Raw genomic sequence first — 25759 nt, forward strand, 5'->3', positions numbered from 1 at the left:
GTGCAGGGACTGGGGGGCTGCACTGGGGAAGCTGTGCAGGAACTGCCCTGGGACCATGGAGGAGCTACACTGGGATTATGCACGGTGTGCACGGGTGAGGGCTGCATCAATACTGGGGTGGGGGCTGAACCGGGGGTGTCCAGAGCTGCACTGGGTAAATGTGGGGCTGCTTGTGGGGGCTGCATGCAGGCGTGCAGAGCTGTGCTGGGGCTCTGTAGTGGCTGCACGTGAGAGCTGTGCTGGAGCTGCCCTGGGAATGGGGGGCTGCCCTGCGGGGTTTGGAGGACTGCAGGGGGAGGCTGCACGGAGAGAAGGAGCTGCACCCGGTGCATCCGTGTCTGCATTCGGGGGGCTGCACCGGGGGTGTCCGGTGGCTGCACAGAGGGACGCGGCTGCCCCGGGGCTGCCCGTAGGGTCTGCGCGGACCCCGCAGCCCCACTCGCGTCCCACTCGGGGACCCTCCGTGGCGGGAAGGGGGTTCCCGGCGGCGGCCCCCGGGCTGGGCAGGGAGGAGCGTCTCGCCCGTCCCGTCCCATCCCCTCCCGTCCCGCGGCGCCCGGCCCGCCCCGCACCGTCCCGTCCCGCCCCCCGCCGCCCGGCCCGGCCCGCCGGGGCTGAGCAGCCGCGGGAGGCGCCGCGTTCGGAGTCGCTGCTCTCGGGCGCGCTGTGTTTGGGGCTCCCGGCGGGGCGGCGCGGACCCGCACCGGCACCGGCTCGGCTCGGCTCGGCTCGGCCGAGGCCCCGCGGATCTATGCGGCTGTGAGCGGCGGGAGCAGAGCGGGATGGAGCGGCTCCTGGCGCCCGGCCTCCTGGTGCTCCTGCTGCCCGCCCTGACGCGAGGTGAGGGCCGCCGCCGCCGCGGGCCCCGCACCGGCCGCCCCGCAGGAAGTTTGCCGGGAGCGGGGCCGGGAGCGGCGGGCACCGGAGCGCAGCGGGGCACGGCGGGCACCGGAGCCCGGCGCCGTCGGGGGGTCCGGGCCGGGAGGTTCCCGTGGGAACCGGGACTCGGCTTCTGCGGCGGGACCGGAGCGCGGCGCCCTCGGGGGGGTCCGGGCGCGGGGTCCGCGTGGGAACCGGGGCTCGGTGCCGCGGGATGCGCCGGGACTGGGCTCGGCTCTTGCGGGAGAACCGGAGCTCGTTGCCAGCGGGACAACCGGGACCGGAACCGGGCTGGGAGAGCGGGGCTGAGCCCCGCGGGGGTGGCCGGAGCTCGGGGGAGCCGGGGCCGGGACGGCGCGGGGGAGCGCGGCGGGGCCGGGGCTCGGTGTCCCGAAGGAGGCGCTCGGGGCCACCGGGAGCCGGAGCTCGGTGCCCGGAGCTGCCGGGGGAGCGGCGCTCGCTGCCGTCGGGGGGAGCGGAGCTCGGTGCCGGGGCAGCCGGGGCTCGGCCCGGCGGAGGGGCGCGCAGGGCGGCCGCGCTCCTGCTGCTGTTCTGCGACAGCTTTTGACCGTTTTGCAAATTTTTCTCGGTTTCCTGTTTCTTGAAAGTCGGGGCCCCCCGGGCCCCCCCCTCCGGGGCGGGTCCGGGTGCTTCGCCGCAAAGCGCTGCGCGACCGTCGGGGGCAGCGGGTCGGGGCACGGGAAAAGAGCCCCTAAAGCGGCCGGGAGTGTGGGACGGAGCGGGGAGCAGCCCATCCCAGGGGGTCCGGACCCTGCAGTGCCCCCCTGCCCCGGGACCGAGCTGGTAGCCCCCTCCGGAGTGCCCTGAGAGGATTTTGGGGAGCGAAGGCAGCGGTGCTGCTCCCACAGCAGGGCTGGGAGCCGTGAGAGGCGAAGTTTGCAGAAAGTTGCGCCCGGCCGGAGCGGTGCCCAGCACCCCAGCCCGTGTGCCGTGGGACACGGAGCCCCAGCAGGGTGACCCGGTGGGCTCGGCACCCGTGCAGGGCAGGATCTGGGTTGTGGCGGTGGTGGTGCCGAGCTGCAGTCGCTCAATGTGAAACTGGCCCGGCTGCACACGCGTGTCGCAGAACCAGTTACCGTGAAGAGCGAGCGGGCAGAGAAGGGGAAGAGCGAGCCGGGGTGGAAATCGGAAGCGATTCTGGTACTTTCAGCGAGTTGCTGTGGTAACTCTGCAGAATTTGGTTCTGAGGGCCAGACAATGAAACCTTTACTCATAGCAAGTTATGACGGGCAACTAATTTCGTTACCGAGCTTATGGTAACTAATGGGCCCCGGGCTGGATGTTTTTTCCCAAATGGCATTTGTCAGTCAAGGGCCTGATCTGGGGCTTCTCTCTGTCAGTCCTCCTGCTGGAGGAGCAGGCACAGCCTACCCTCAAACCCAGCCTGGGTTTATTTTTAGGCGAGCCTCTCAGCGCAGGGGCCACACAGTCCCTGCCCCGTCCATCACCCTGCGGGCGAGGGCTGCCGGATGCTGGACCCCACCTCACCAGGCTGTGCAGGCACAGGGGGTCTGGGGGTCTCAGCGAGCCTGTCCCCAGCCCAGGTGACACCAGGGGATGCAGCCCCCCTGCTGCCACCAGGGCCCTGAGCTGTGGCTAATGCTGTCCCTCTGTTTGCAGGTTTACGGTGCTCGCAGCTTGCTGAATCCTGCCTCAACGGGGGCAAGTGTGAAACTTTTCCCAACGGGACGGAGGTGTGCCAGTAAGTATGGAACAGCCAGAGGATTTTCATCTCCCCCGACCAAAGTTATTGACATTCATGTTGACTTTGCTTTGAAGGCTCTGGATTTAATAGGGCAAGATGCGTTTTCTTTCCTTGAGTGGCAAGAATAACCTGCTTGTGTAGGAGTCACCGCGAGTTTGGCAGGATCGGGCTTTGTTCCTGGCTGGGTGGAAAAACATGGGCAAAGGGCCATGTTTTGCTGGTGTTAGCCTATGCAGACTGCCCTGCTGATGGAGCAGGAGGTAGGGCCAGCCTGCGGCGCTCCTTGGACCGTCAGGCGGGGAGGGAGGCTGTCTGTCTGTCTGTTTTCCAGCTACTCCCTCCTGGCCCTGAAGCATTGCCTTTCAGTCCCTTGCACACAAGGGTGACAGGTACACCTCCAATAAACACTCAGGAGAGGTTCCACGGCACGGCTCTGGCTGCTGGAGCTGCCCCAGTGGTGTCCGTGGGCCGATGAGGCATCGCCAGGGGAGCAGGGCACCTCCTCCTGCAGCCCTGCCAGTGCTGGTGCCAAGCTGTGGTCTAGGCTGGCGTTCCTGGTGGGACCTGGCACCCAGACTGGGTCTTTCTCCAAGCTGATTGTGGGGAAACGGATGTGTAAAGCGTTGGGACTCTTTGAAGGACCAACCGACCCACCGCAGCGATGGCCGATTCACTCCAGGCTCCCAGGGAACAATAACCAAGAGAAATGAATAAGACTCCAGCTCCCTTTTTAAAACTATTCCATAAAAGAAATGTGAATGGGCAAGGCTCTGTTTTCCGGCCAGATTTCCCCTCTGCCTGTTGAACGCGGCCTGAGCTGCGAGCAGGCGGGGAGACGTTCCCACCCACCCCAAATTTCCAAATAGGAAGTCCTCGGCGGAGGAACCTGAAGGCATTTCCAATCCCAACCTGTTGAATGGCAGTTTCCCTTGACAATGTGTGTTGCTTTTTTGCAAATCCGCCTGGGTGCCGTTACTCTGCCCAGTAGCCGGGCACCTCCCGCCCCCTTCTCCAAGCTGAGCCCCCCAACCCTTTGGTGCAAATAAATCAGCAAATCAATCAGGCACATGAGCAATTTAATGGACAAAGGCTGGGTCCCTTTGTGAGGCACTAATGAATGCACGCCACTTTTTTTTGCACAGAAGCCCTTACCAACGCTTGACGCTCTAAATCTTGTTTTCTTTCATTCAAAGAGCGACAGCTGGGATTCGGTCGAAATTCGGCAGCTATTGTTAAGGGAGGCAGATTAATGCTGTGTGACTAATCATGTATGGCTTCCCAGAATGCCCAACCCTCCACCCCCTCCCCAACCTTACACCCCTCCTTTTCCTTGTGGTCATTCTTTCCTTTTTTTCTTAAGTCTCTGCAACTCCTGATTTACATTTCATGTGCAGATGGTGATGGAATCTAATTAGATCTGATGTGTGCGAGCTCTATTTGGAGAAGCCTCCAAAGTAGGCTCAGGGTGGGTTGGGTTTTTTTTTAAGAGAAAAAGTTAACTTTAAAGAAGTTCTTGGTTGCTGGCTGTGAATAACCACTTTTCTCTTGGCTGCAGATGCCTTGTGAGCGTGTGTGAGTTATTTTTGCAGGAGCACAAGGTGTGTGCTCTGGCTGTGTGAAAGCTCTTGTCCCGTGCAGGGCGATGGGGGCAGATACTGGAGGTACAGCCAGACTGAAGGAGGTGCAACTTCCCAAATTACCTGATAGCAACTCGCAAAATCCTGGTTTTTCACTTTGTTTGAATATCTCTTGACGAGGAGCTTTGCTTGCAAGCTTCTTAAACAAAGCAGAGCCAAGAGCACAAGATAGCAGACACAGAAAAGCTTGGCACTGCCCTTTGGCGCCTGCGTGAAATGCACCATTTTGGCTGCTGGCCACATCTGTGCTCGGCCTGGCACTTAACAAAGTTTGGCCATAAAGCCCCTTTGTGCTGCCCCCACAAATCCAATTAGAAAGTGGAGTGAAATAAATAGTGTACGAGGGGGATGCTGCTCCAGAGGAAGAGTGTCCCAGCACTTGTGGCGGGACAGAGCTCGTTGGGTTACGTGGAGCCGACTCTGATAACTCCAAGCCCAGGTTATCAGCCCTGCTACGGAAAGGAAACTGCCAGTGCAAGACCAGGAGCTTTCTCAGCTCTTTATTATTTTACAGAGATAGTTTGTAAAGTTCCAGGTGCCTTATCTTGCTTGTCCCTTTGCCAGGCGGTGCAGGGCACGCAGGGCTTTAATTGAATGGAGGGACCAAGTGTTGGATTGGAGGGCTTGAGACAGAAGCACCCTAATTAGGCTCCTTTGGAGCTGCTTTCCATCTTGGCAGGGTATTGTCTGGGTCTTTCAGTGCAGGAAGAGCAGCAGCAGGTTTGTGGGTCTTGCACAGACCCCAGCTGAAGGCTCTGGGTGTTTTTGCCCCAGAGCTGGAACTTTAAAAGGTCCAGGCTGGAGTTGGTGGCTGCTGCAGGGCTTGGCGTGAGGTTCTGTGGTGCTGGGGAGCTGTGGCATTCCAGAAAAGGCCCTTGCCTTGGACTAAGGCATTTTCCCAGACTAAATGAGAAGGTTTTTCCAAGAGGTCATTTTTGACTTCTAGTGATAGCTCCTAATTAGACTGTTGGATAACCCTAGTTTTGACTGGCATCCCTGCAAATGAGTCGGGCTGATTTTAGCTCCCTGTGCCATGTGACATTTATTCCCAGGACCTCCCTTGCTCTGCTAGTTAAAAGCAGATGGCATTGAAAGAGGGCTGAGCTTCCAGCCCTGCCCCACCAGCCTCTCACCATTAAAGCCAGAGGAGTCGTGCCTGGGTTCTCCTTTTGCTCAGAGAAGCAAAAGAGATGGAAGAGGGAGAGAATAAGTTAAATTAATCACTGGGCTTGTGCTGAAAAGGGGGAAAAGTCAGTTTGCTAAAGTACTTCCTCTGTTTATGAATCAGCACAGCCTTGTCGTTCAGCCAGGGCAGTGGCTCCTGAGCTGGTGCCCATTGCCACCACCAGCTTCCACGGGCAGCGGGCCAGAAACATGGGAAGAAACATTCTGAAGGGGGCCATAGCGGGAAGAGGAGATTATTTTAGCTCAAAACTCTTTCAGGAGACAACCAGGAAGGCAGAGGAGTGATGTGAGCCCTGTGAGTTTCTGTGCCCTTCAAGTTATTCAACTGCTCAGTCATTGTTATCTCATTGTAAAGGGCGGAAGTTTCCTTCTGGTTTGGTTTTTCTCATGTGCTTTAACCCAACGTTATTTCCATGAAATAATAACAAAGAAAAAATGCAGTCTCGGTGCTGGAGAGGAAGAGGGTGGAGTGTTGAACAATCAACCAGAGGAAGCTCTTAAAGAAGTAGAGGAGCAGTGATTCAGCCATGTTGAGAACTCTTGTTGGCTCTTTGGAGTCTGATCTCATTCTCGGAAAGAACAAGGTGGAAATGGGTAAGAGGGGAGATTAAAAATACCAAAGTGTCACCTGTTGTGGATTCCAGTGGAATAGAAACTGAAGCCCAGCTGCTGAGGTCATTGGAACAGCAGTGGGGGTTTTAGCTCTTGTCTGAGAGAATCTCTTTGTGTCTCTGGTCTCTGCGAAGTGTCTCGGTGGTTGTCAGTTGTCTCAGGTGGTCCCACTCACTTCTGCTCTGTGTCCTTGAGGTTTTTTGCTTGGTTTGTCTCTGTGGTGGCCAGAGGGTTGTCCTGCATGGGAAGTGTTTGAGAGGAGATATCTCAGCAGGTCCCACAGCACAGAGATGAGCAGGAGAGATGGGGTGATGCAGAGGGGGGTCAGGAACTCACAGTGGTGCTCATCACCTCACATGAGTGGGGCTATTCCCCAGCAGGGACTCAAGCTGTGTGCTCACAGAGTGGTTTGGGTCAGAAAGGACCTTTAAAGGTCCTCTGCAGTGAGCAGGGGCATCTTCAGGTTCCATGGTCTCGTGGTGTGAAGCAGCGCACGGGGCTCTGCTCCCTGGGGCTGCAGGTCACTCACTCCATGGTATGGCTATGTTTTATTCCACCAAAATCTCTTCCATCTCAACACCTGACTCGCTGTCCTCCTTTCTGCTGGCAGCCCCAACACGTCCATTTGTTCCAGCTGATACCTCACACCTGGCCTCACCTCCCAGGCTATTATGGTTTATTGTATGTAGCATGAGGGTGACACGTATAAGTCACTGCTACACCAGGCTATTCACCAATTAAGGGCTCGGACAACATCATCAGGAGGCAGTTAGCAAGTTTTAAAATAACATTGTTTGGAAATTAACCTGCTTTTTCCAGGCCTGGAGGTGTGGTGACCCTTGTTTTGCTCGTGTTGGTTGGTGTCCCAAGTGGTGGCAGCGTGTGTACATGAGTGGAATGTGAATTTTATAGAGCATCGGCGTGTTTAACGAGGGAGTAGCCCCAGGGTGCACTTAGGGAGAGCTGGTGAGCTCTGGATCTGGATGGAGACCTCTCTGTGGTTAACATGCTGCCAGGTGAAGGTTTTGCACCATCTGTTGGGGCTGCAGAGGGGAAGAGCCTCTGGGATATAACTTAAAGCCCCCTGGGAAAGCAGACCTGCTGTAGGGTCTTAGTTGAGTCCTGCCTTCTTCCCAGTGGCCAAGAAGGTACTCAGGGTCCCCTGCTGCACTCAGGGCTGTGTGCAGGCATCCTTGAGGACCTGCCAGGCTCCTTCTGCTGCCCGGGATGGGGCAGCACCAAGGGGCACTTGGGGTGCTCACTCACCACTCCCCAAGCTGGGCTACCCTGCAGCTCTGCTTTGTGACCAGCAGTCTGGAGAAGCGATGGTTTGGGATGGTTCCAGTTTCTCCCCAAATGGTGTCTTAATCTCATTACATGCCCCTGGCACGTGGTGCTGAGCCTGAAGGGTGGTGCTGCATCTCCCCCATCCCAGCAGCTGTGCCCAAATCCCATCGGTCCCTGATGCTGCCTTGCTGCAGGGTGCCCTCATGAGCCCGGATTTGCTGCAGCCAGAGTTCTGGAATAAGGACAGAAATGCTGCTCTGGTGTCAAAGGGAAAGGCTGGATTTTGGATTTCTTGGGTGTCTGAGTGTGGAGGCACCCAGGAGCAGAGAGGTGTGAGGGTCAGGCCCTGCTGACTGGATTTTATAGCAGAGCTCCTGTGTGTGATGTGGGGAGGTCTTTGCAGCACCCTGCTGGTCCCAGTGACTCCAGACCATGGCTGGAGGTTAGAGGTGCCCACCTGGGAACTCCCCAGGGTTTAACACCTTGTGCTGGCAGAGCAGCTCAGTGCTGCTTCCACTCCTGATCATCTGGCCAGGTGTGATGGTGCCTGTTCACACCTGGACACCCACACCTGGACTCTGCCTTCCTCTCGGGCACATCTGGTGGGTCAGGTCCTCTCCTGTCACCTCCCCATGGGCAGGTCTGTGGTACAGGATGGTGTTGGGGTTCCAGATATCTCAAGCAATTTGCTGGTGGTTAAGAGGGTGATCATGGAACTGTGGAATAGTTTGGGTTGGAAAGGACCTTAAAGATCTTGTTCCACCCCTGCCATGGGCCAGGACACCTTTCACTAGCCCAGGTTGCTCCAAACCCTGCCCAAGCTGGCCTGGGACACTTCCAGGGATCCGGGGGCAGCCACAGCTGCTCTGGGCACCCCGATGGTGCTGGAGGTTCCCACTGGTAAATGCAGTGCTAGGTGTGAGAGATGCAGGAATAAAACCTCTGTGAGGTGCTGGTGATGGGGGAGAGATGTTTGGCTGGGCTATATGGGGAGCTCTGCCTCCAAAAAGAATATTTTCAGTTGGAAGGAGCCTACAATGATCACTGAGTCCAACTCATGCCTACCAGCTCACATGCAGCAGAATTCATGCTGTGCTTCAAGCCAGCCATACCCAAAACCAGCTCTGTTGGGAATCCCAGCACACCCTGAGCTGGAAAGGACCCACAAGGATCATTGAGTCCAACTCTTGGCCCTGCACAGAACAAACCCAAAATGCCAGTGTGTGTGCCATGGGAGCAGGATGCTGGTGAGCTCAGGGTGTGCCTCCCTCACACTGCAGTAATTAATGTCTGCTTTAAGCCCTCACCCGTCACGTCCTCCCCTTCCCCCCGTGGCAGCCTGGAGTTAATATTGGAAAAGCCAGTTAAACAGTTAATGTTTAGGCCATGGTTATTAGGCTCTTGCACATTTCCAGCAAAGGGAGCCGAGTCGCATTTTAATGGGAAACTTTCATGCTCAGTCAAGTTGCAAAAATTTATTTGCGCCGAAGTAATTTTCTTTTAACAAGTTTTCACCCTAATTCCCTTCCCCAAAACCTGGATTTAATGGTATTTATATGGGAAATGGATTTATTAAGTTTTAATGATGCTATAATGTTGCCCTTATTTAATAGAAGGGGCACCCTGCAGGCAAGTGGGCTGGGAGGGCTGGGTGCCACAGGGGCACCCAGGGGTGGGCAACCTGTGCCTTTGGGCTTGGTTTAAACTCACCATGGCTGAGAGTGGCAGTGCCAGCTTTGCTTTACCCTCTGGGCTGTGCAGGATCTGTTGTCAGGCCTGAGTTTGGCATCCTGCTGCCAGTCCCTCCTCATCCTCTGTGATGTGATGTGATGCTACCTGTGCCTGTCACACCTGTCCCCAAGAGGAGCAGGGCACGGAGCCTTTGGCACTGTGGCTTTTGGCTTTGTCAGCAGGGTGATGGGGACCTCAAGGGCCACACACTCCCTGCTGGCATCACTGCCTGGGGATTGAGCATTTGTGAGTGACCTGTGGTTTATTTTAAGGAATTTTCTGCAGCCATGGAGGAGAGCATGTCCCCAGCGCTCCCACCCTGCTGGAGCATCCCTGCTTGAGTGGAACAGGATGAGACCCTCCCAAAGGCTCTCCTGGCTGGTGAAGCCATGGGCTGGCTCCTCTGGAGCAGGTGGAGGAATGTGCCTGTCCTCTGGGATGCTTTGGGGCGGGCTGGGAGAGTGACCCCACGGGGGAGCAGCAGGGACAGAGGAGGGGCTGTCCCCGGCCCCCAGCCCCTATTAAAATGTTAGACACAGACCTCCAAGTCAAAAGGCAGGGCGACAGACGGCCCTTTCACAGGGCCTGCTGCTCCCCACAAAAGGGGGGTTTCCAGGGGAGGGGGGCAGGAATGCGGGCTGCGGCCGGAGGGCAGAGCCGCCACCATTGTCCTGCTCCCTCGGCGAGGACGTCATGTTGACACAGGGATTTCTGCCGGCAAAAGGTGTCAGAGGAGGCACAGGCTTCCCTCCCTCTCTGCTGTTTCCTTGGTTAAACTCGGCAGCAGCAGAAATCCCAGGGTGCAGATCCCAGGAGCTGATGCCCGTCCGCTCTCGGCTCCTTAAGCACATGGTTTCCAAGTGGGCAAGAGTTTTGTTGCTGGTAACTATTTCTGGGGCTTTTGCTTGCAAAGGGAGACCAGCAGCTCCATGGCTGTGAGGTTGAGGGGAGCTGGAGCCATCCCTGTCTGGCCATTGCCACCTCTGCCCGCTCCCCATCCCACTGAAATGTCCCCAGCAGGAATTTCTTTGGCTTTGGGTTGGCTTTGTGCCACGGGGCACCCGTGCGCTCTGCAAAACCCCCCTCTCCTCCTTGTTTATAAATATCAGGGCTAAATTTAGCTTGTTTAAACTTTTGGTGGCTGTTCAGATCCTAATCGTAGGTTTGAAGTTTGGGATTAGACGAGTGGGATGGTGGGGTCACGAGTGGGAGTTTTCCATATTTGGCTCTGGGGCAGTGTGATGTTTAGCCAAAACTTGGTTTGAGGGGGAAAGGGGAAAAAAGAGCGAGTCCATCATCACTGAGTGAGATGGTGACGCTGGGGCTGTGTGTGTGCCAGAGCTCTGAGAGCACAGCAGAGTGAATTCAACCTGCATGGGCAGCAAGTGCTGGGTCCAGAGCGGGGTAAAACCAGCAGTTACCCCAAAAAGGGTGGTGAGGGAGGAGCGAGCTCAGGCAATGCTGGGCTGGCAGGCAGCCTGTGGAGGCAGAAACTCCTTATCTGCCCCAAATTCTGACTTTTTCTTCTGCTGGCTTAAAGAACATCAGATTTTTAGAGGGCAAAAGCAGGGAGCAATTGCACAGGGGGTGTTCTCAGATGCCACAGGGGCTGGGTGCTGTTCCAGTGTCTGATGGGCACTGTGGGTGCTCCTTGGGGGACCTGCCCCGGGAATGTGACACAGGTGGGTGATGGGACCATGTGCCAGCCCCAGCCCAGGCTGTGTTCCCTGGGGATCCATCCTTCATGGTCACCTCATAAATGCAAGAGCAGGAGCAGGGGCCAGGGTGAGCAGAGTGAGCTGGGCTCCCACAAACAATGGGGCTGTGCAGCTTTGCACTGGCAGAGGATATAAAAAACATCCACTGGGGAAAACAAATATTTCATAGCAGCCATTGTTGAGGGTGGGAATGGGGCGAGTTTTGTCTTGGGCTCTTCCTTCGACATCTTTCATGTTTGTTGTGAATGAAGCTGCATTGAAAGGCAGCTCCTTCCCAGGTAGCCAGATACCACCCCTGAATAGCCTGGCCACTCTGCCTAGTAATGGGATTATATTGTTTTTCATTACAATGGGAACTTTGATTCCCAAACTGTCCTGACTAATGTCTGCTTAAGAAACAAAGGCATTTTTTTCCTTCATAGGAGGAACAGGGCTCTAGCATGTTTTTTCCCCACTCCTGTCCACGAGTATATCCAGCTTTGGGAATTCCTTTAGTTTCTCTCCAGATGAAAGTCTGGATCTTAAAATCTCAATTAGATGACTTGGGCTAGGTCAAAAAATGAAATGGAACAAGAGAAAAAAAAAAAACACATCAAAGACTTGGGATTGCAGTTTGCTTTTTTAATTAAACAAGAATGGAGATCTGCTCTTGCTTTATTAACCTGATGTCACTTGGAGTAACCTGCTGCTTTGCCAACCACCTCCCTGTGTGAAACTCTGCTTTTTTCCCAGGCTGGTGTCCCAGAGTGTTTAATAAAGCAGGACCTGGATGAGACTTCTTAAAAAACCACCACTTAGGTCTTGAGCTGGGTTTTGGTACTGGGAGCTCCGTCGTGGCTGCTGGAGGTTTCTGTGGGGCTCGGCTGGCACCGGGGCAGCTTTAGGGTGCCTCACCCAGTCAGGGTGCCCCACATGGGTGAGGGCAGCTCTGCCTTCATGCCATGGCTTTCCTGGCAGCTGTGGTGAAGCCTTTGGTTTGTTAACAGCCCCACATGGGTGAGGGCAGCTCTGCCCTCGTGCCATGGCTCTCCTGGCAGCTGTGGTGAAGCCTTTGGGTTGTTAACAGCCCCACATGGGTGAGGGCAGCTCTGCCTTCATGCCATGGCTCTCCTGGCAGCTGTGGTGAAGCCTTTGGGTTGTTAACAGCCCCACATGCCAGGAACCACCGAGCAAAGCTGCAGGTGAGGTGTGGAGCCAGAGGAGGCTCAAGCAGCCCCCCAGCCCCTGGGAACAGGGAGTATCCACAGCCCCACGTGCTCCAGGGAGATCAGGGCAGCACCCAAATGTATTCCTTGTCTCCCTGCACCGATTTCCTTCTGAGTGCTCTTGGTGATACCAGGCAAGGAGGTTGGGGCAGAGACCAAGGTCCTGAGCTCTGATTCCCCAGCAGGATTGTTTTCCAGACCTCCCTGGCTCCAGAGCGTGCTCCTGTGCCAGCAGGATGTTTCCAGGGCAGGAAGCCATCCTGCAGACCACAGTATGCACCTGTTGCTCCATGCATCACGGGAGGGATCCTTGGGGAGGCAGTGGAACAAGAATTAATAAGCTGGAGTAAGAAGCAGGTTTCTTCTCTCAGGGAGACATATCCCCAAGCACTGGCCTTTTCTCTGGTCAGATTACAGCCAGGGGAGCTCAGGGTTCCCTGGGCTGGCAGTGAGCAAGCGTGTCTTACAGGAAAGGGTGTGACTTCAGGGGAGAGCTGGGGTGCTGCTCCCAGGCCGTGCCAGGCAGGGAGCCACTGGCACAACTGGAAAGGTGACTCCTGTGTGTGGCAGCCTGCTGGAAAGCAGGGGCCCTGCTGCCTGGGCTGTGCAGCTGCTGGGGCACAGGGGAAGCTGTGGGGCTGTGGTTGCCATTGCCAGCCCGGGGGTGACGGTTACCCCGAGAGGTGCAGGGCTGTGTCACTGCTCTGCACCTGGAGCAGCCTGCTCTGCCTCTGGGCTCCTGTGCAGCCAAGGGAGGCCCTCCTGAGGGCTGGTTCTCCTTCCCTCAGCTGTTGCCAGCAAACATGTGAAATCTGAGTGTCCTGCTCTGCTTCGCTCCATGGGGTCCTGACCACGCTGGCACAGCCACCCACAGGTCACACAGCACATTTGCTGCTGCACGGGGCTCTGGGGGTGTGAAGGTCCCGAGGGGGGACCCTCTGCACCACTCAAGGTCACAGTTGTGCTCCTGAACCTTCTCTGTGCTGGGGTGGCTCTGCCTGAGACTCTGGGGCTCATCTGAGGTGGCTGTTGTGAGCCACAGGAGCAGAGAATGGCATCCCCCAGCCCAGCCTGTCGGGGTGGGAGCCTCTCCCCATGCTGGGAGACCCTGCACCCAGCACCAGGGAGTGTCCTGGTCCCATTGGTCTCAAGTGCCCCCAAAATGGTGCTTCAGTAAAGCACCTGAGCCTGCCCTGCTCATCTTTCCCACGCTGCTCAGACCTTGGGGAAAACAACCACGGCCGTTGATGCTTCCAGCAGCTGAGGGTGAGGAAGAGGTTGGGTGATAGCAGAGCAGATAAGAGGGAGCCTGGATGTGGGGCCAGGGGCCAGGATGGGGGTCCCCACCAGCCCCCTGCCCCTCCTGCAGTGTGGGGCTGTCCCTTGAACCTGCCCCTCCAAAGGATGGGCATGGGGGACAGCCCGTGCACGTGCTCCAGTTTACACCTGGTTTCCACTTTGCTTGTTGGGGCTTTTTTGTACATTTTAAGCCCAGAGTGGGTTTTACCTCCAGCCCTGCCACAGTCTCAGCATTCCTTGGGAAGACAGGCTGTGGCCTGGCAGGAGGGCAGTGGTGGTGTGAGCTGAGGGTGATGCCACATCCAGGACACCCCTGGGACACGGCCTGGGCTGTGCTTGTGCAGGGCTGTGCATCCTGAATTTAAACAAAGCCCCCGTGCTGCCGTGCAGGAGCTGTGCTGGCTGGGTGTCATCTGTGCTGGCTGTGGCAGATGGCAGCTCAGTGCAGAGAGGAAAACATTAGTCTTGGGTCAGAGGTCACAGAAACATCTGCCTCGGGATGCTTTCAGTGCCCGCATTGCTGCGCAGGGACAAAACCTGTTGCTGGTGGCTTGGAGCAAAAGCCTTGTGCACCACAGAGCCAGCAAAGGGCTGGCAGCACCAGAGCCACGCACAGGGAGCACCCAGAGCAGAAACCAAGGCTGGGGGCGCTGGGATGGGCACCCCAGCTCCGGCACCTCTGCCAGAGGTGCTGGAAGCTGTGGCAGCCCAGCAAGCAGAGGTGTGGAGCAGAGCTGAGGCAGCAGCTGGCTCTGATGCTCCTGCAGCTCATTCATGCTGTTGACTTTCTGATCTGCTGAGCTCTCCTGGAGCCTTGCTGGAATAGCTGCAGCGTTGGGCCTCTGGTTGTAACTCCTCAAGGATGTGCAGCAGACACAACAAATGCACGTGCCCGTGCTGAGCAGATCCAGATTTGGCCCAGGCTTGGTGCTGGGAGCAGAGTGGGAATTCAGGGCTGCTGTTGCTGTTCCCAGGCCGTCCCCAGGGACTGCTGTCTGACCTTGGACAAGGCCTTCTCCATCACCCTTCACACTGGCCATGAATCATGCAGATTTATGGCCGGCAGCTCAGTGCGTTATTAATCTTGTCCCCCCTCACCACAGTTTGCACTCGGATGCTCATTCCGAGGGGGAAGACACATCCCAGCCTGGTGCTGTGGGAATCCAGCTCCCAGCCTCTGCCTGACCCCCAGAAACAAAAAAAGCCACTGGGGTGGCCAGCCCCAGACACCCAGGGGAGTGTAAATCAGCGTGCTCACCCCTGCAAGGAGCACCCTCATGCATGCACAGGGGTGGGGACTGGCTGCTGTCCCCTGTCCTGCCTGCCCCCGTGGTGGAACACACCCCAGAAGTGCAGAGGTGTGAGATTTTCTGCTGGAATGGTGCTGGGAGAGGGGGAATTGTGTGTTGGAGCAGGGCTTGGCCATCACGGGGATGGGGATTGGGATGGGGATGCCATCACCTCCATCAGTGGCTAAAATGGAGCACTTGATGCCTTCTCAGCACGTTAATGAGTGAATGGAAACAATGAGGGAGACACAGGGGTATTTTTAGCCATTCCTGCCTGGTTTGGGAACAGGGTGCTTGTCATGCCTGGAGCTGGGACTGTGACCACACCAGCCTAACTGAGGCTTTCACAGAGGCTCCTCAGGACCCCAGGCAGCTTGGCCACATTTCAGTGCCTCCAAGCTGCTTTCTAATGGCCCTCCCGAGCTGTTTTGATCCTGCAGCACCCGCCCTGTCCTCTGCCAACAGGTACATCTGTAATTAAAGCCGAGCTTTAATGTCTCCTATGCTAATTTCCATGAGCTGCTTGGGGTTTGGTTTGGGTAGCCCTGGCTTGGGAAATGCCAAAGGAAAAACCACAGGGTGATCTTCACCTGGCTGAGCCCGCGGGGACGTCGCATCCTCCCCGTCTGCTCACCTGACACCACCTCATGTTTTTTACAGAAAATAAAGCTCAGCTCCTTGGGCTGAGCTTTAGGAGAGGTTTTTAGTCCCTGGAGAAACAGGTGGCTGCGTGGTGAGGTTGTAGCATAGCTGGGAGTTGAACTTAGCTCTGCTGAATCCCGCCTTTCCAGACCTGGAGAAGTTGGAAAATAACTACAACTTGTATTGCCCTGGTTCTTCACCTGGTTTTTGATCTCTTGCTTTGCATGTGAGACTTGTCTCCAGGCTTTCCTCTGCAGCCAGGACTCCCTGAATCTGCTGAGGTCGCTGGGCTTTGAAATGCAGCTCCAGGCTGTCTGTGAGTGAGCCCTGGGACCCGTGAGGGGAGGGAACAGTGAAATTTATCCTGTGGCTCCATCCACAGCTGGGAATGCGCTCTCCCCTGCTTGTCCCAGACCTGCTGCTGCAGAGAGGGCAGGAACAGCCCCGTTCTCTGCTGAGGCATCTGCAGAAGATGCACGAGCAGAGTGGAGAGGGAGGAGGATGTCCTGGGCACAAAGAAACCAAGATGATTCAGAAACCACGGAAAGATTTGGGAGGTTCCCCGTGCTGGGAGCTGTGTGTGCAGTGGGTGTGTGAGGCTGGGAGTTGCTGGGCACGTCAGAGGGTCTGTGCTGCACAGCCCCATGTGCAATGACAGAAACTCCTCCCTGGGTTAGAGCAGTGACTGCGGGATTGGAAGGGTGCCTGTGCTGTGGTGCTTTTTTCCTGAAGATTTGCTGGGAATGCCCCTTTTGGGAGGAGAAATGTGGAGCATGAGTGTACCCTGGACTTGATGGCCCAGCTGTGCCCATCTCAGCCCTTCCAGGCTGAACTCTTCCCTGCCATCTGCTGCACTCTCCCCACTTCTGAGCTGATTGTGACCATGAATAAGCTCTTAAACAAATAGAAGTTAATTTTAAAATAATCTATGAACTCCATGAAATTTTGAGGGGTTTCCTGAAGCACAAGCCTGGAAAGCCCCTGAGCAGCCTAGCCAGGTGTGGGGCAGCCCCCATCCTGGGCAGTGTCACTGTCCCCAGCCCGGGCACTGCCACTGTCCCCAGCCCGGGCACTGCCACTGTCCCCAACCCGCCCTGTGCCTTCAGGCAGGGGCTTTCCTGTTTCTCAGGGTTCTTCCCATCACTAATTAACCTCCTGGCTAATAACCACGCCCAAATTCAGGCTGGGATTTACTTAGGTTTCCCATCCATATGTTCAAACCCCACTTGCCTGCGTTGGAATCGGAATCAGTCTGAAAATTAATTCAGTGGGAGGGCATTGGGCTGTGTGCCCCTCTCGCCGACCTCACAGTGCAGGAACCCCAATTCCAGAGAGCCCTCCTGGCCTCCAGCCTTGTCCTGGGGTGCTGAGCATCCCCTCTGGTCCCGCAGCATCACCGTGTCCCTGTCCCGTGGTGGCACCACCGCGCCCAGCGCTTCCCGCGCTGCCACCGCGCCTCTTTGTCCAGCAGAAACTTTTCTTCCCCCTCTCCTCATTCCCCTCTTTTCTTTCCCCTCTCCTCATTCCCCTCATTTCTTCCCCCTCTCCTCATTCCCCTCTTTTTTCCCCCTCTCCTCATTCCCCCCTTTTCTTCCCCCTCTCCTCATTCCCCTCTTTTCTTTCCCCTCTCCTCATTCCCCTCTTTTCTTTCCCCTCTCCTCATTCCCTTCTTTTCTTCCCCCTCTCCTCATTCCCCTCATTTCTTCCCCCTCTCCTCATTCCCTCTTTTTTTCCCCCTCTCCCCATCTCCCCCTTTTCTTCCTCCTCTCCTCATTCCCCTTTTTTTCCCCCTCTCATTCCCCTCCTTTATTCCCCCCTCTCCTCATTCCTCTTTTTCCCCCTCTCCTCCTTCCCCATTTTTCCCCTTCCTTTCCCTCCCATCGCACCCTCCCGTGACGCTCCGCTCTCCCCCAGCCCCGCGCATCGCGGGCGGATTGTTTTAAGAAAAAAAGCGTGTGCGGTGCGGCAGATCGGGGCTGTTGCCAGATGACTGCCCGGCCCAGCGGCGTGCCCGTGCCTGCTCCTCTCCCCGTCCCTGTGCCCGTGCCCGGCCCCGCACAAAGAGCCCTTCTCAGGCGGCCCCAAAGCTCCGCATTCCCCCGCGCAGCCACCCAGAAGCGGCCGCGGCGCCCGGGGCTCGGAGCCGCCGGCGAGCCGGGCACCGTCCGTCCGCGGGCGCCGGCAGCTGCTGGGCCTCATTAGGATGCACACCTGCTCCCCGCCGCCCTTTGTGTGCCGAGCAGATGCCCTGATTTATTATTATACACATTTTCTTTTTCATTTGGCCTGGATAATGCCGTCTCATTAACTCAAAATGTCTCCGAATCCTGACAAATTCTCACACAATCCCCAACAATGAAATCAGAATTGGGTTAAAAAAAAAAAAAAAAAAAGGGAGGAAAAAAAAAAAAGTAGGAGGAGAGGGGGAGCTGGGCTGAAACGTGGTCTTGCTGCCGGCAGAGCGCTGTGGCTCCGGGCTGGAGTGGCTGAGGGTGGCGTTTGCTGGTTGTGCTTCACCAGAGGAGCCCCACGGGCTTGTTTTGGGGGTTGCAGGTGACTGCTGTGCTCTGCAGCATCCTCTGGGACCCCCCCCCCCGCCCGTCCCCTTGCCACAGGAGCCTTGGAGGCGTGCAGGAGGCTCAGGAATGCGATGTCCCACCAGATCTGATGGCAACAGGTGTGAGCTTGTGGTGCCCTGAGCCTGACCTGCCACAGCACCCTGGGGACCCCCAGGTGCTGTCACCTTCCCCACCCATCACCTCCAGCTGAGGTTGCCTTACCCCCAAGCGGGGGGGTTTGTGCCTCATCCCTGGGATTTTTTTGTGTCAGGTGCACAGCTTTGCTCCATCCTCATCCTGCCCCCTCTGCAGAGTCCTGCCAGCCACACATCCTGCCCAAGCCCACCAGGACAGCTGGTGGGGTTTGCCCTCAGGGCATATCTCTGGTGCCAGCTCCAGCCCAGGTGGTCAGTGGTGACAGATGGTGAAGCTGGTGGTGGCATCACTGGTTCTTTTCTCAGGGCCCCCACGCAGAGGGATGCAGCAGCCAGAGCCACTCACCCTCCTCATGCAGGGTTTTCCTTTGGGGAAGCTCTCAGCTGACTTGGAGGAGCAGGAACTTGTCCCACCTGTTGCCAGCCAGTGCTGAGCCCCTGCTTAATTGTGTTTGAGTGATTTAGGAGGGAGGGAGGATAAAAATAACCCTGGTGCAGCAGAGACTCCAGCGTGGGCAGGGAGCAGGGTTGGCCCTGTGGATTTGGTGTGGGTTTGGGGATGCTCCTCTTGTCCTTTGTGCCTCGATTTCTCCGTTCAGCAGGGAGGGGAGGGAGATGAGACGCAGGATGTCAGTGCCGCGGCTGCGGTTCTGCAAGTCAGCACAGGCCCCTCCACGGGGGCCGCCTTTGTTCCCAGCACCTTTCATCCTCCCCTTCCCAGCCTGGAGCAGCCAGGGCAGAGCCTGGATGGGGCTGGGCCGGTCCCCGGGGCTCACGGTGCCCTCGGGCCGCTTGGGGCCATCCCGCTGACGGTGTCTCTACGCCTCACCCCTGCCAGGTGTAGCGGTGCCTACGTGGGCGAGCGGTGCCAGCTGCCCAACCCCTGCCTGAGCTCCCCCTGCAAGAACGCGGGCACCTGCACGGCGCTGGTGCGCGGCAGCACGGTGGATTACAGCTGCGCCTGCCGCCTGGGCTTCACCGACGAGCTGTGCCTGACGCCCCGCGACAACGCCTGCCTCAGCAACCCCTGCCGCAACGGCGGCACCTGCGACCTGCTGACGCTCAGCGAGTACAAATGCCGCTGCCCGCCCGGCTGGTCAGGTGAGGGGGGCACCTGGGGGCACGGCCGGGCAGGGAGGGATGGGCTGCCACCCCAGGGGAGGGGTGGAGAGCTGCCCCTGAGTTTGGCTCTGGGGAGGGTGGACTGCAAAGCTGGTTAGGGGTGGATAGCAGCTGAGGGAACTGCGAGCCTACTGCACAGTGGGGGTTTGAGGTGGGGGGGATCAGGTACAACCAGTCCCAGATCTGGGGGGTGGTGGTTTGAGGTAGGGGGATCAGGCACAACGAATCCCAGATCCAGGTCTGCACCCTGGTGTAGATCCCTGGCACCAAGAGCTGCCACAGGGGTGGAGAGCTGCCTGTGATTTTGGCTTTGGGGAGGTGGGGAGGGTGCTCTGCAAAGCTGGTTAGGGGTGGGTGGATGGCAGCTGAGGGAACTGCGACCCTACTGCACAGTGCGGGGATCAGGTACAGCCAGTCCCAGATGCAGGTCTGCACCTCAGTGTAGGTAACTGCCACCAAGAGCTGAGCTGCTGTTTGCATCCTCACCCTCCCTCCCTGCCCTCCCCAGGTAAAACCTGCCAGCAGGCCGACCCCTGTGCCTCCAACCCCTGTGCCAACGGGGGCCAGTGCGTGCCCTTCGAAGCCCACTACATCTGCCGCTGCACCGCCGGCTTCCACGGCGCCAACTGCAAGCAGGACGTCAACGAGTGCAACATCTCCCCGCCCGTCTGCAAGAACGGGGGCAGCTGCACCAACGAGGTGGGCACCTACCAGTGCTCCTGCAAGCCAGCCTACACGGGGCAGAACTGCGAGCACCTCTACGTGCCCTGCAACCCCTCACCCTGCCAGAACGGGGGCACCTGCCGCCAGATCGGGGACACCACCTACGACTGCACCTGCCTGCCAGGTAAGGAGGGGAGGGCATGGGGCAGCACCTTAGTCCACCCTAAATGAGTGGTGCCTGAATTTCCCGTCTGGGAGAGGCAGAACCCTCTGGCTGTGGGCTGGTTGTGCTTTAGGGAAGACGTTGGGCAGCGATGCCCGAGGAGGAGAGTTCATCTGGGGGCTTTATATACTTTGTGCTCCACCAAAATAGCTCTTCCAAAACAACTGTTTGAGCAGAGGCCCCTGTGCGGATGCTCATATTCCAGAATAAGAGTGCCTTTTTCCGCTTTAGCTCAATCCACTTCCAGAATGGAATAATTAGCCCGGAATGGCTATTTTGGAAAGTTTCCGAGTGCTAATGGAGCTGGGGAAGGAAGACCCTCTCTGTGCTCGCTGCTGCTCCCTCTGGCAAACTCTGGAGCAGGATTGCAGCCTCTGGCATGGGGAGCTCCTGTGGAGGGGCCTGGTGGGCACTGTCCTGGGAGCTCAGCGCCCGGGAAGGAATCTTAGCACCCTGGAAAGGAGCTTGGCACCCTGCAAACCCCAGAGAAGAACAGCAGCTGTGAAAGGTTTCCCTGACCCCAGCAAGCCCTTTCACTTCTGCCCTCAGACAGTGGGTCTGCAGTGCAGTAAGGGCAGGGAGCAGAAGGGACTGAGAAGTTCCCCCTGTCCCTGGGTCAGCTGGAGAAATGAAACTGGAGTTTCAGCTCAGAGCCATGCTCAGACCAGGTTGTGTTTCCTGGGCTGAGTGCTGTCCTCACCCCAGCCAGCCACACTGGCCAGCTGTGGCACATGTGGAGGGGATGCACCCGCCCTGTCCCTGGGCAGGAAGCTGTGGGCAGCACTGTGGTGCCTGAGGAGCCTCTTGTGGGGTTGGTTTGATCCTCTGGTCACCCATAGCCCAGCAGTGGCCAGAGCAGGGTGAGGCTTGGGTGGCTTCTCTGCTCTGCACCCCAGGCAGGGCTGGGCATTGCCATGGGGAGCTCCAGCCTCCCTCCTGTAGCTCCTGCCCCATCCCTGCTGGGGACGTGGCATCAGGGTGGGCATGGGGTCTCCCAGATGGCACAGACACCCACACCCTGCTGGCAGCCCAGCCTGGGTTAGGGCAGATGAGTGATCCCTGTGAGCTGTCTGGGGGATCTTGTCTGGATGTCTGACACAGGTTCAGAGGTTCCACCCCTTTCCCGAAGCTCTTGGCTGCAGTACCTCAGCAATCAATCTCATCAACCATCCAGGGCAGACAGAGCCCTGCAGGATCTCCCGCCTCACCCAGGCTGGAGCAGAGCTCCTGTCCTTAGGGACAGGGAGGTGTGGGGCTGACTGAGCCAGCAGTGCCAGGAAGGAACTGTTCAGTTCCTTCCAGGACGAGCCCCGGGAGCGATGCTCCTTTGGAGCACCTGGGAGCCCTGTCCCGCAGGGATGGGCAGGAGGAGGTGCAGGAGGAGCTGTGCTGGCCCTGCCCTGCCCTTCTGCTGACTGAGGCACTTTCACTGAGCACGGTGGGGTGAGGCACAGCCCGGGGCAGAGCCCGGCGCTGTCACACCCAGCTGCGGCTCCGTGGGCTGCTTCCAGGAGATTTGCATCCTGCAGGAGCTGCTTCACCTCCCGTGGGCTGGCACAGCCCCTGCCCCAGGGAACTGGGGGTCCCTCAGCAGCTCCTCCATGGCACACAATGCAGGGGCTGCAGGCAGCAGAGGGACAGGGGGCTGCTGCTCATGATAAGGGGGTGATTGATATGCTGGTATGTGGCACAGCAAACGTGGAACAATGTCCCCTTTTCATTCCTGGAGAGGCCTGGCTGTACCGGGTTTCTTCAAGTTAAACTAATCTTGGCTGTTTTATCGTGCCATCGCTGCAGAATGTAACCCTGAGTTTAAAGTAATTGCCGTGCTAATTATTCATTTGGATGGTTCAAAATGAGTTAATCCTGGTATCTAGGGCACTGTGAGCTATGGCTGCTCAGGCTCAGCCCCACTGCTTAAAAATGAGGTGCAAATCAATGTTATCTGCAGTCATAAAAAGCTGTGGCTGCTCCCCATGTGTTGGAGATGGGGAGAGGAAAACATGGAGAGAGTGAGGGGAAACCTCCCAGCTGGGCCAGGGTCTGGGGTCCCACAGAGGATGAGTCTGGGCACCTGGTCCTTACCTGTGCAGGTGACCTTTTTCGGTGCCTGGGTGGGGAGCAGCCTGATCTGGACCTGCAGAATGCCCTGGGGAGCTTGAGGGAGCTGCAGCTGGACACTGGCACTGTGGGCTGGCATTGCCATCCCAAACCCCAAGCAGCTGGGTTGAGAGCTTTGAGGGTCGTACAGTAAATGCAGCTTTTAGCACAAATGTCAGTCGGAGGTGGCTTGGCAGATGTCCTGAGGAGGGCCTGGCTGCTGTGCTCCTGCTGCAGAGGCTGGGGGCGGCAGGGTTTCCATGCTATCAGCTGGAGGTGATAACAAACCCAAGCAGGAGGTGGGCTGGGATGAGCCCAGCGCCCTGTGGGACGTTGGCTTGCTCTGGCAGGGACTTGGATCCCCCTCAGGGGCAAGCACTGCTGCTGAGGCTCTTTACAAGTGAAATGAAACACTGGTGATTCAGCACTGGGTGCCACAAGCCTTCGTGGGAGCAGCCCTGCTTCGTTCTGGCTTGTGTGGAGTCAGATCCTCCACTGCTCGAGGCAGGCGTCTCCGGGGCTGGAGGCTCTGGCAGCAGGGCCAGCCTGCCCTGTGCAGAGGCAGAATGGGGATGAAGATCAAACCAGGCAGCTGCTTCAAAGCCACCTGGCACACGCTCAGCACCTGGTAATGAACCTGCTGGAGGTGGGGGGTGGTGAGGGGCACGGTGGTGATGCAGCCAGTGGGTGAGTTGGCATCATGGCAGGTGTCTCCTCTGTGCAGGGTTCACGGGTCAGAACTGTGAGGAGAACATCAACGACTGCCCGGGCAACAACTGCAAGAATGGGGGCACCTGCGTGGATGGCGTCAACACCTACAACTGCCAGTGCCCACCTGAGTGGACAGGTAATGCCAGGAATGATGGTGGCACAGGGCTGGGCTGGGAGTTGATGGGCGCAGTGTGGGCAGAGCCATCCTGCTTCACATCAGGAGTGGTCAGTGCCAGCTCCAAGCAGGTGCCCTGTCCCCTGGCAGGTCAGTACTGCACTGAGGACGTGGACGAGTGCCAGCTGATGCCCAACGCCTGCCAGAACGGTGGCACCTGCCACAACAACCACGGCGGCTACAACTGCGTCTGTGTCAACGGCTGGACGGGCGAGGACTGCAGCGAGAACATCGACGACTGCGCCATGGCCGCCTGCTTCCACGGGGCCACCTGCCACGACCGCGTGGCCTCCTTCTACTGCGAGTGCCCCCACGGCCGCACAGGTCAGGCCCTGCCCCACCTTGTCCCCTGCCCTGCATGTCCCCTGGCTCCTCGGTGCAATGGCTCGTGTGCCCATCGTCCTTGACGTGCCTTTGGGTGCCCAGGTTTGCTGTGCCACCTGGATGATGCCTGCATCAGCAACCCCTGCAACGAGGGCTCCAACTGTGACACCAACCCCGTCAATGGCAAAGCCATCTGCACGTGTCCTTCGGGGTACATGGGGCCGGCCTGCAACCAGGACGTGGACGAGTGCTCGCTGGGTGAGCTCACATGGGGGACAGCAGCGTGGCTGGGGAGGGCTCTGGCACAGCCAGGAGCGAGTCCTGAGAGCTGTGCTTGTGTTTTACAGGAGCCAACCCGTGTGAGCACGCAGGAAAGTGCATCAACACTCAAGGGTCCTTCCAGTGCCAGTGTCTGCAGGGCTACTCAGGCCCTCGCTGTGAGATTGATGTCAATGAGTGCCTCTCCAACCCCTGCCAGAATGATGCCACCTGCCTGGACCAGATTGGGGAGTTTCAGTGCATCTGCATGCCTGGTGTGTGGGCAGCCCTGTGGACTCAGCCTTGGTGCTGGGGGTGGGAAGTGGGTGGGCTTTGAGTGGCCCTGAGCTTCAGCTCAGCGTGGGGTTGGGTCAACGTCTCCTGTGTGACTGGGGACAGCACTGAAAAGAAAGAGCTCAGTAAAGGTTGTGTGGTGGGGGCACAAGAAGTGAGATTTGGGCACCATCAGCCCTACACTGAGCTCCTCCTCTTGCCAACCTCGGCTTGGATTGAGCCAAAACCTGTTGATCCCAGGAGCAGCTTATGCATCAAATCCCACCATGTGTAGAACAGCTCCTGAGCTGCCTTTTAAAGACAGAGGATCCAGGTGTGCCCGGGGATTAGGAACCCATAGTGGGGCTGTGCCAGCCCCGTGCCAGGGTGCTGACAGTGCTGGGTCTCTCGGCAGGGTACGAGGGGGTTTACTGCGAGATCAACACGGACGAGTGCGCCAGCAGCCCCTGCCTGCACAACGGCAACTGCCTGGACAAGATCAACGAGTTCCACTGCGAGTGCCCCACTGGTACGGGGCACCCTCCCACTGCCAGCAGCCATCCCACTGCCACCGTGGTGGAAACAAGGCCAGGATGCATCCTGGCTCGAGCCAAGAATGGGCTCCTTAAATTTCATAGCCCTCCGAAATGGGGAGAGCGTAGCAAGCACCTCTTGATGCTTTGGAGGGAGCTTCTCCAATTGGGATGAGGGGCTGAGCCCCGTGCAGGCCATGCTGCTCCAGCTCCCGCCCATGGGAGAGGGGAAGGAGGATTAAACCCCACGGCTTTGCACTTGAAAAGGCCCCTCTTTGGGAAGGAGGGCTGGGGGCTGGGGGGGGCCGCACCAGCGGCTTTGAATGCGGTGTCAAAGTCACGGGGTGGAGCAGAGAATGGGGAGACGGTTAATCTGTGAAAGGAGGTTTTGAAGTTCAGAGACTTTGCTCCTCTAGAGATGTAAATAAGATGCTCTCAATGGTGGGTCGCAGCCCCGCATTCAGGGCCCCCAGCAGCCGTCCCCATGGAAACGCGGCGCCCCGGCCGGGATGCGGGGCCGGCGGGAGCGGGGCGGGCAGGGAGGGGAGGCTGGTGGGGAGGGGAGCCCGGCCGGGAGGGGAGGCTGGCAGGTCCAGCCGTGTGCAGGGATGTGATTTCTCCCTCCGTTCCAGGCTTCAACGGGCACCTGTGCCAGTTTGACATCGATGAGTGTGCCAGCACCCCCTGCAAGAACGGTGCCAAGTGCGTGGATGGCCCCAACACCTACAGCTGCGAGTGCACTGAAGGTGAGGGGATGCTGGGGGGCTACGGGGGTTATAGCCCCGTGATGTGCTATAAAACCACATTGACAAATCATTTAGTGCCCACCTCTGCGAGCACCCGCTGTGGCAGGTGTCCCCGAGCCATCCATCAGTGAGGCTGGTCCCTGCTGATGTGACAGCAGGGCAGGATGTCTCTTTACCTGGGGGTGGCAGAACAAGTCGAGCTCTGGAGCCTGCTGGCCCCGGAGCCAGGTGTGTGGAGCCTGGCACTCCTTAGGTGTGGCCCCGCAGCAGCCGTCCCACCGTGCTCCCGCCCGCAGCGAGGGGGAAGGCAGGAAGGAAGGAATAAAGCTGCCTCTATGGGCATGCAAGGTGCAGGGCCGTGGGGGCTGGCCGACCGAAACCCAAGGAGCAGTTGCACAAAATGATGACTTGAGCCCTGGTGGCAAACAGTGGCTCTTTTGTGGAGCAGCTCCCGCCAGAAATCTTCCAGCTGAATGGCCTCTAATTAGTGTCTTGCTAATGCCAAGCCCCGATGAAAAGCTGCTATGTGGGCTTGGCGGGGTCTAGTCAAAGCTGTACTTTGTCCTCGGCTCTCCACCCCCAAACCCGGCGGGGAGGGAGCTGGCCAGGAGAATAGGAGCTGCCGGGGGGGTTATTATTGGGGGGTGCTTGCAGCCAGCCCCCCCCGAGCGCGCCAGGACGAGCGCGGGGCCCCGCTTGCAGCCCAGG

At 58.2% G+C, this 25759-nt stretch overlaps 1 protein-coding gene across 2 annotated transcripts in view; it reads left to right on the plus strand.

Annotated features, from left to right (window-relative positions):
* Positions 1-746: 746 nt before the first annotated feature.
* The window catches only part of NOTCH1 (notch receptor 1), a 42669-nt gene continuing 17656 nt past the window's right edge, over positions 747-25759 (plus strand). For both annotated transcript variants that reach the window (XM_036394055.2, XM_054516958.1), the window contains exons 1-10: positions 747-840; positions 2521-2602; positions 18762-19024; positions 19554-19892; positions 22756-22878; positions 23008-23241; positions 23344-23499; positions 23589-23774; positions 24188-24301; positions 24938-25051. In XM_036394055.2, coding sequence (XP_036249948.1) covers positions 783-840; positions 2521-2602; positions 18762-19024; positions 19554-19892; positions 22756-22878; positions 23008-23241; positions 23344-23499; positions 23589-23774; positions 24188-24301; positions 24938-25051 — 1669 coding nt within the window. In that variant the 5' untranslated portion in view covers positions 747-782. The remainder of the gene's footprint in view (positions 841-2520; positions 2603-18761; positions 19025-19553; positions 19893-22755; positions 22879-23007; positions 23242-23343; positions 23500-23588; positions 23775-24187; positions 24302-24937; positions 25052-25759) is intronic.

Source organism: Molothrus ater, chromosome 20 (genome assembly GCF_012460135.2).
Source record: "Molothrus ater isolate BHLD 08-10-18 breed brown headed cowbird chromosome 20, BPBGC_Mater_1.1, whole genome shotgun sequence".
Taxonomy (NCBI): Eukaryota; Metazoa; Chordata; class Aves; order Passeriformes; family Icteridae; genus Molothrus; species Molothrus ater.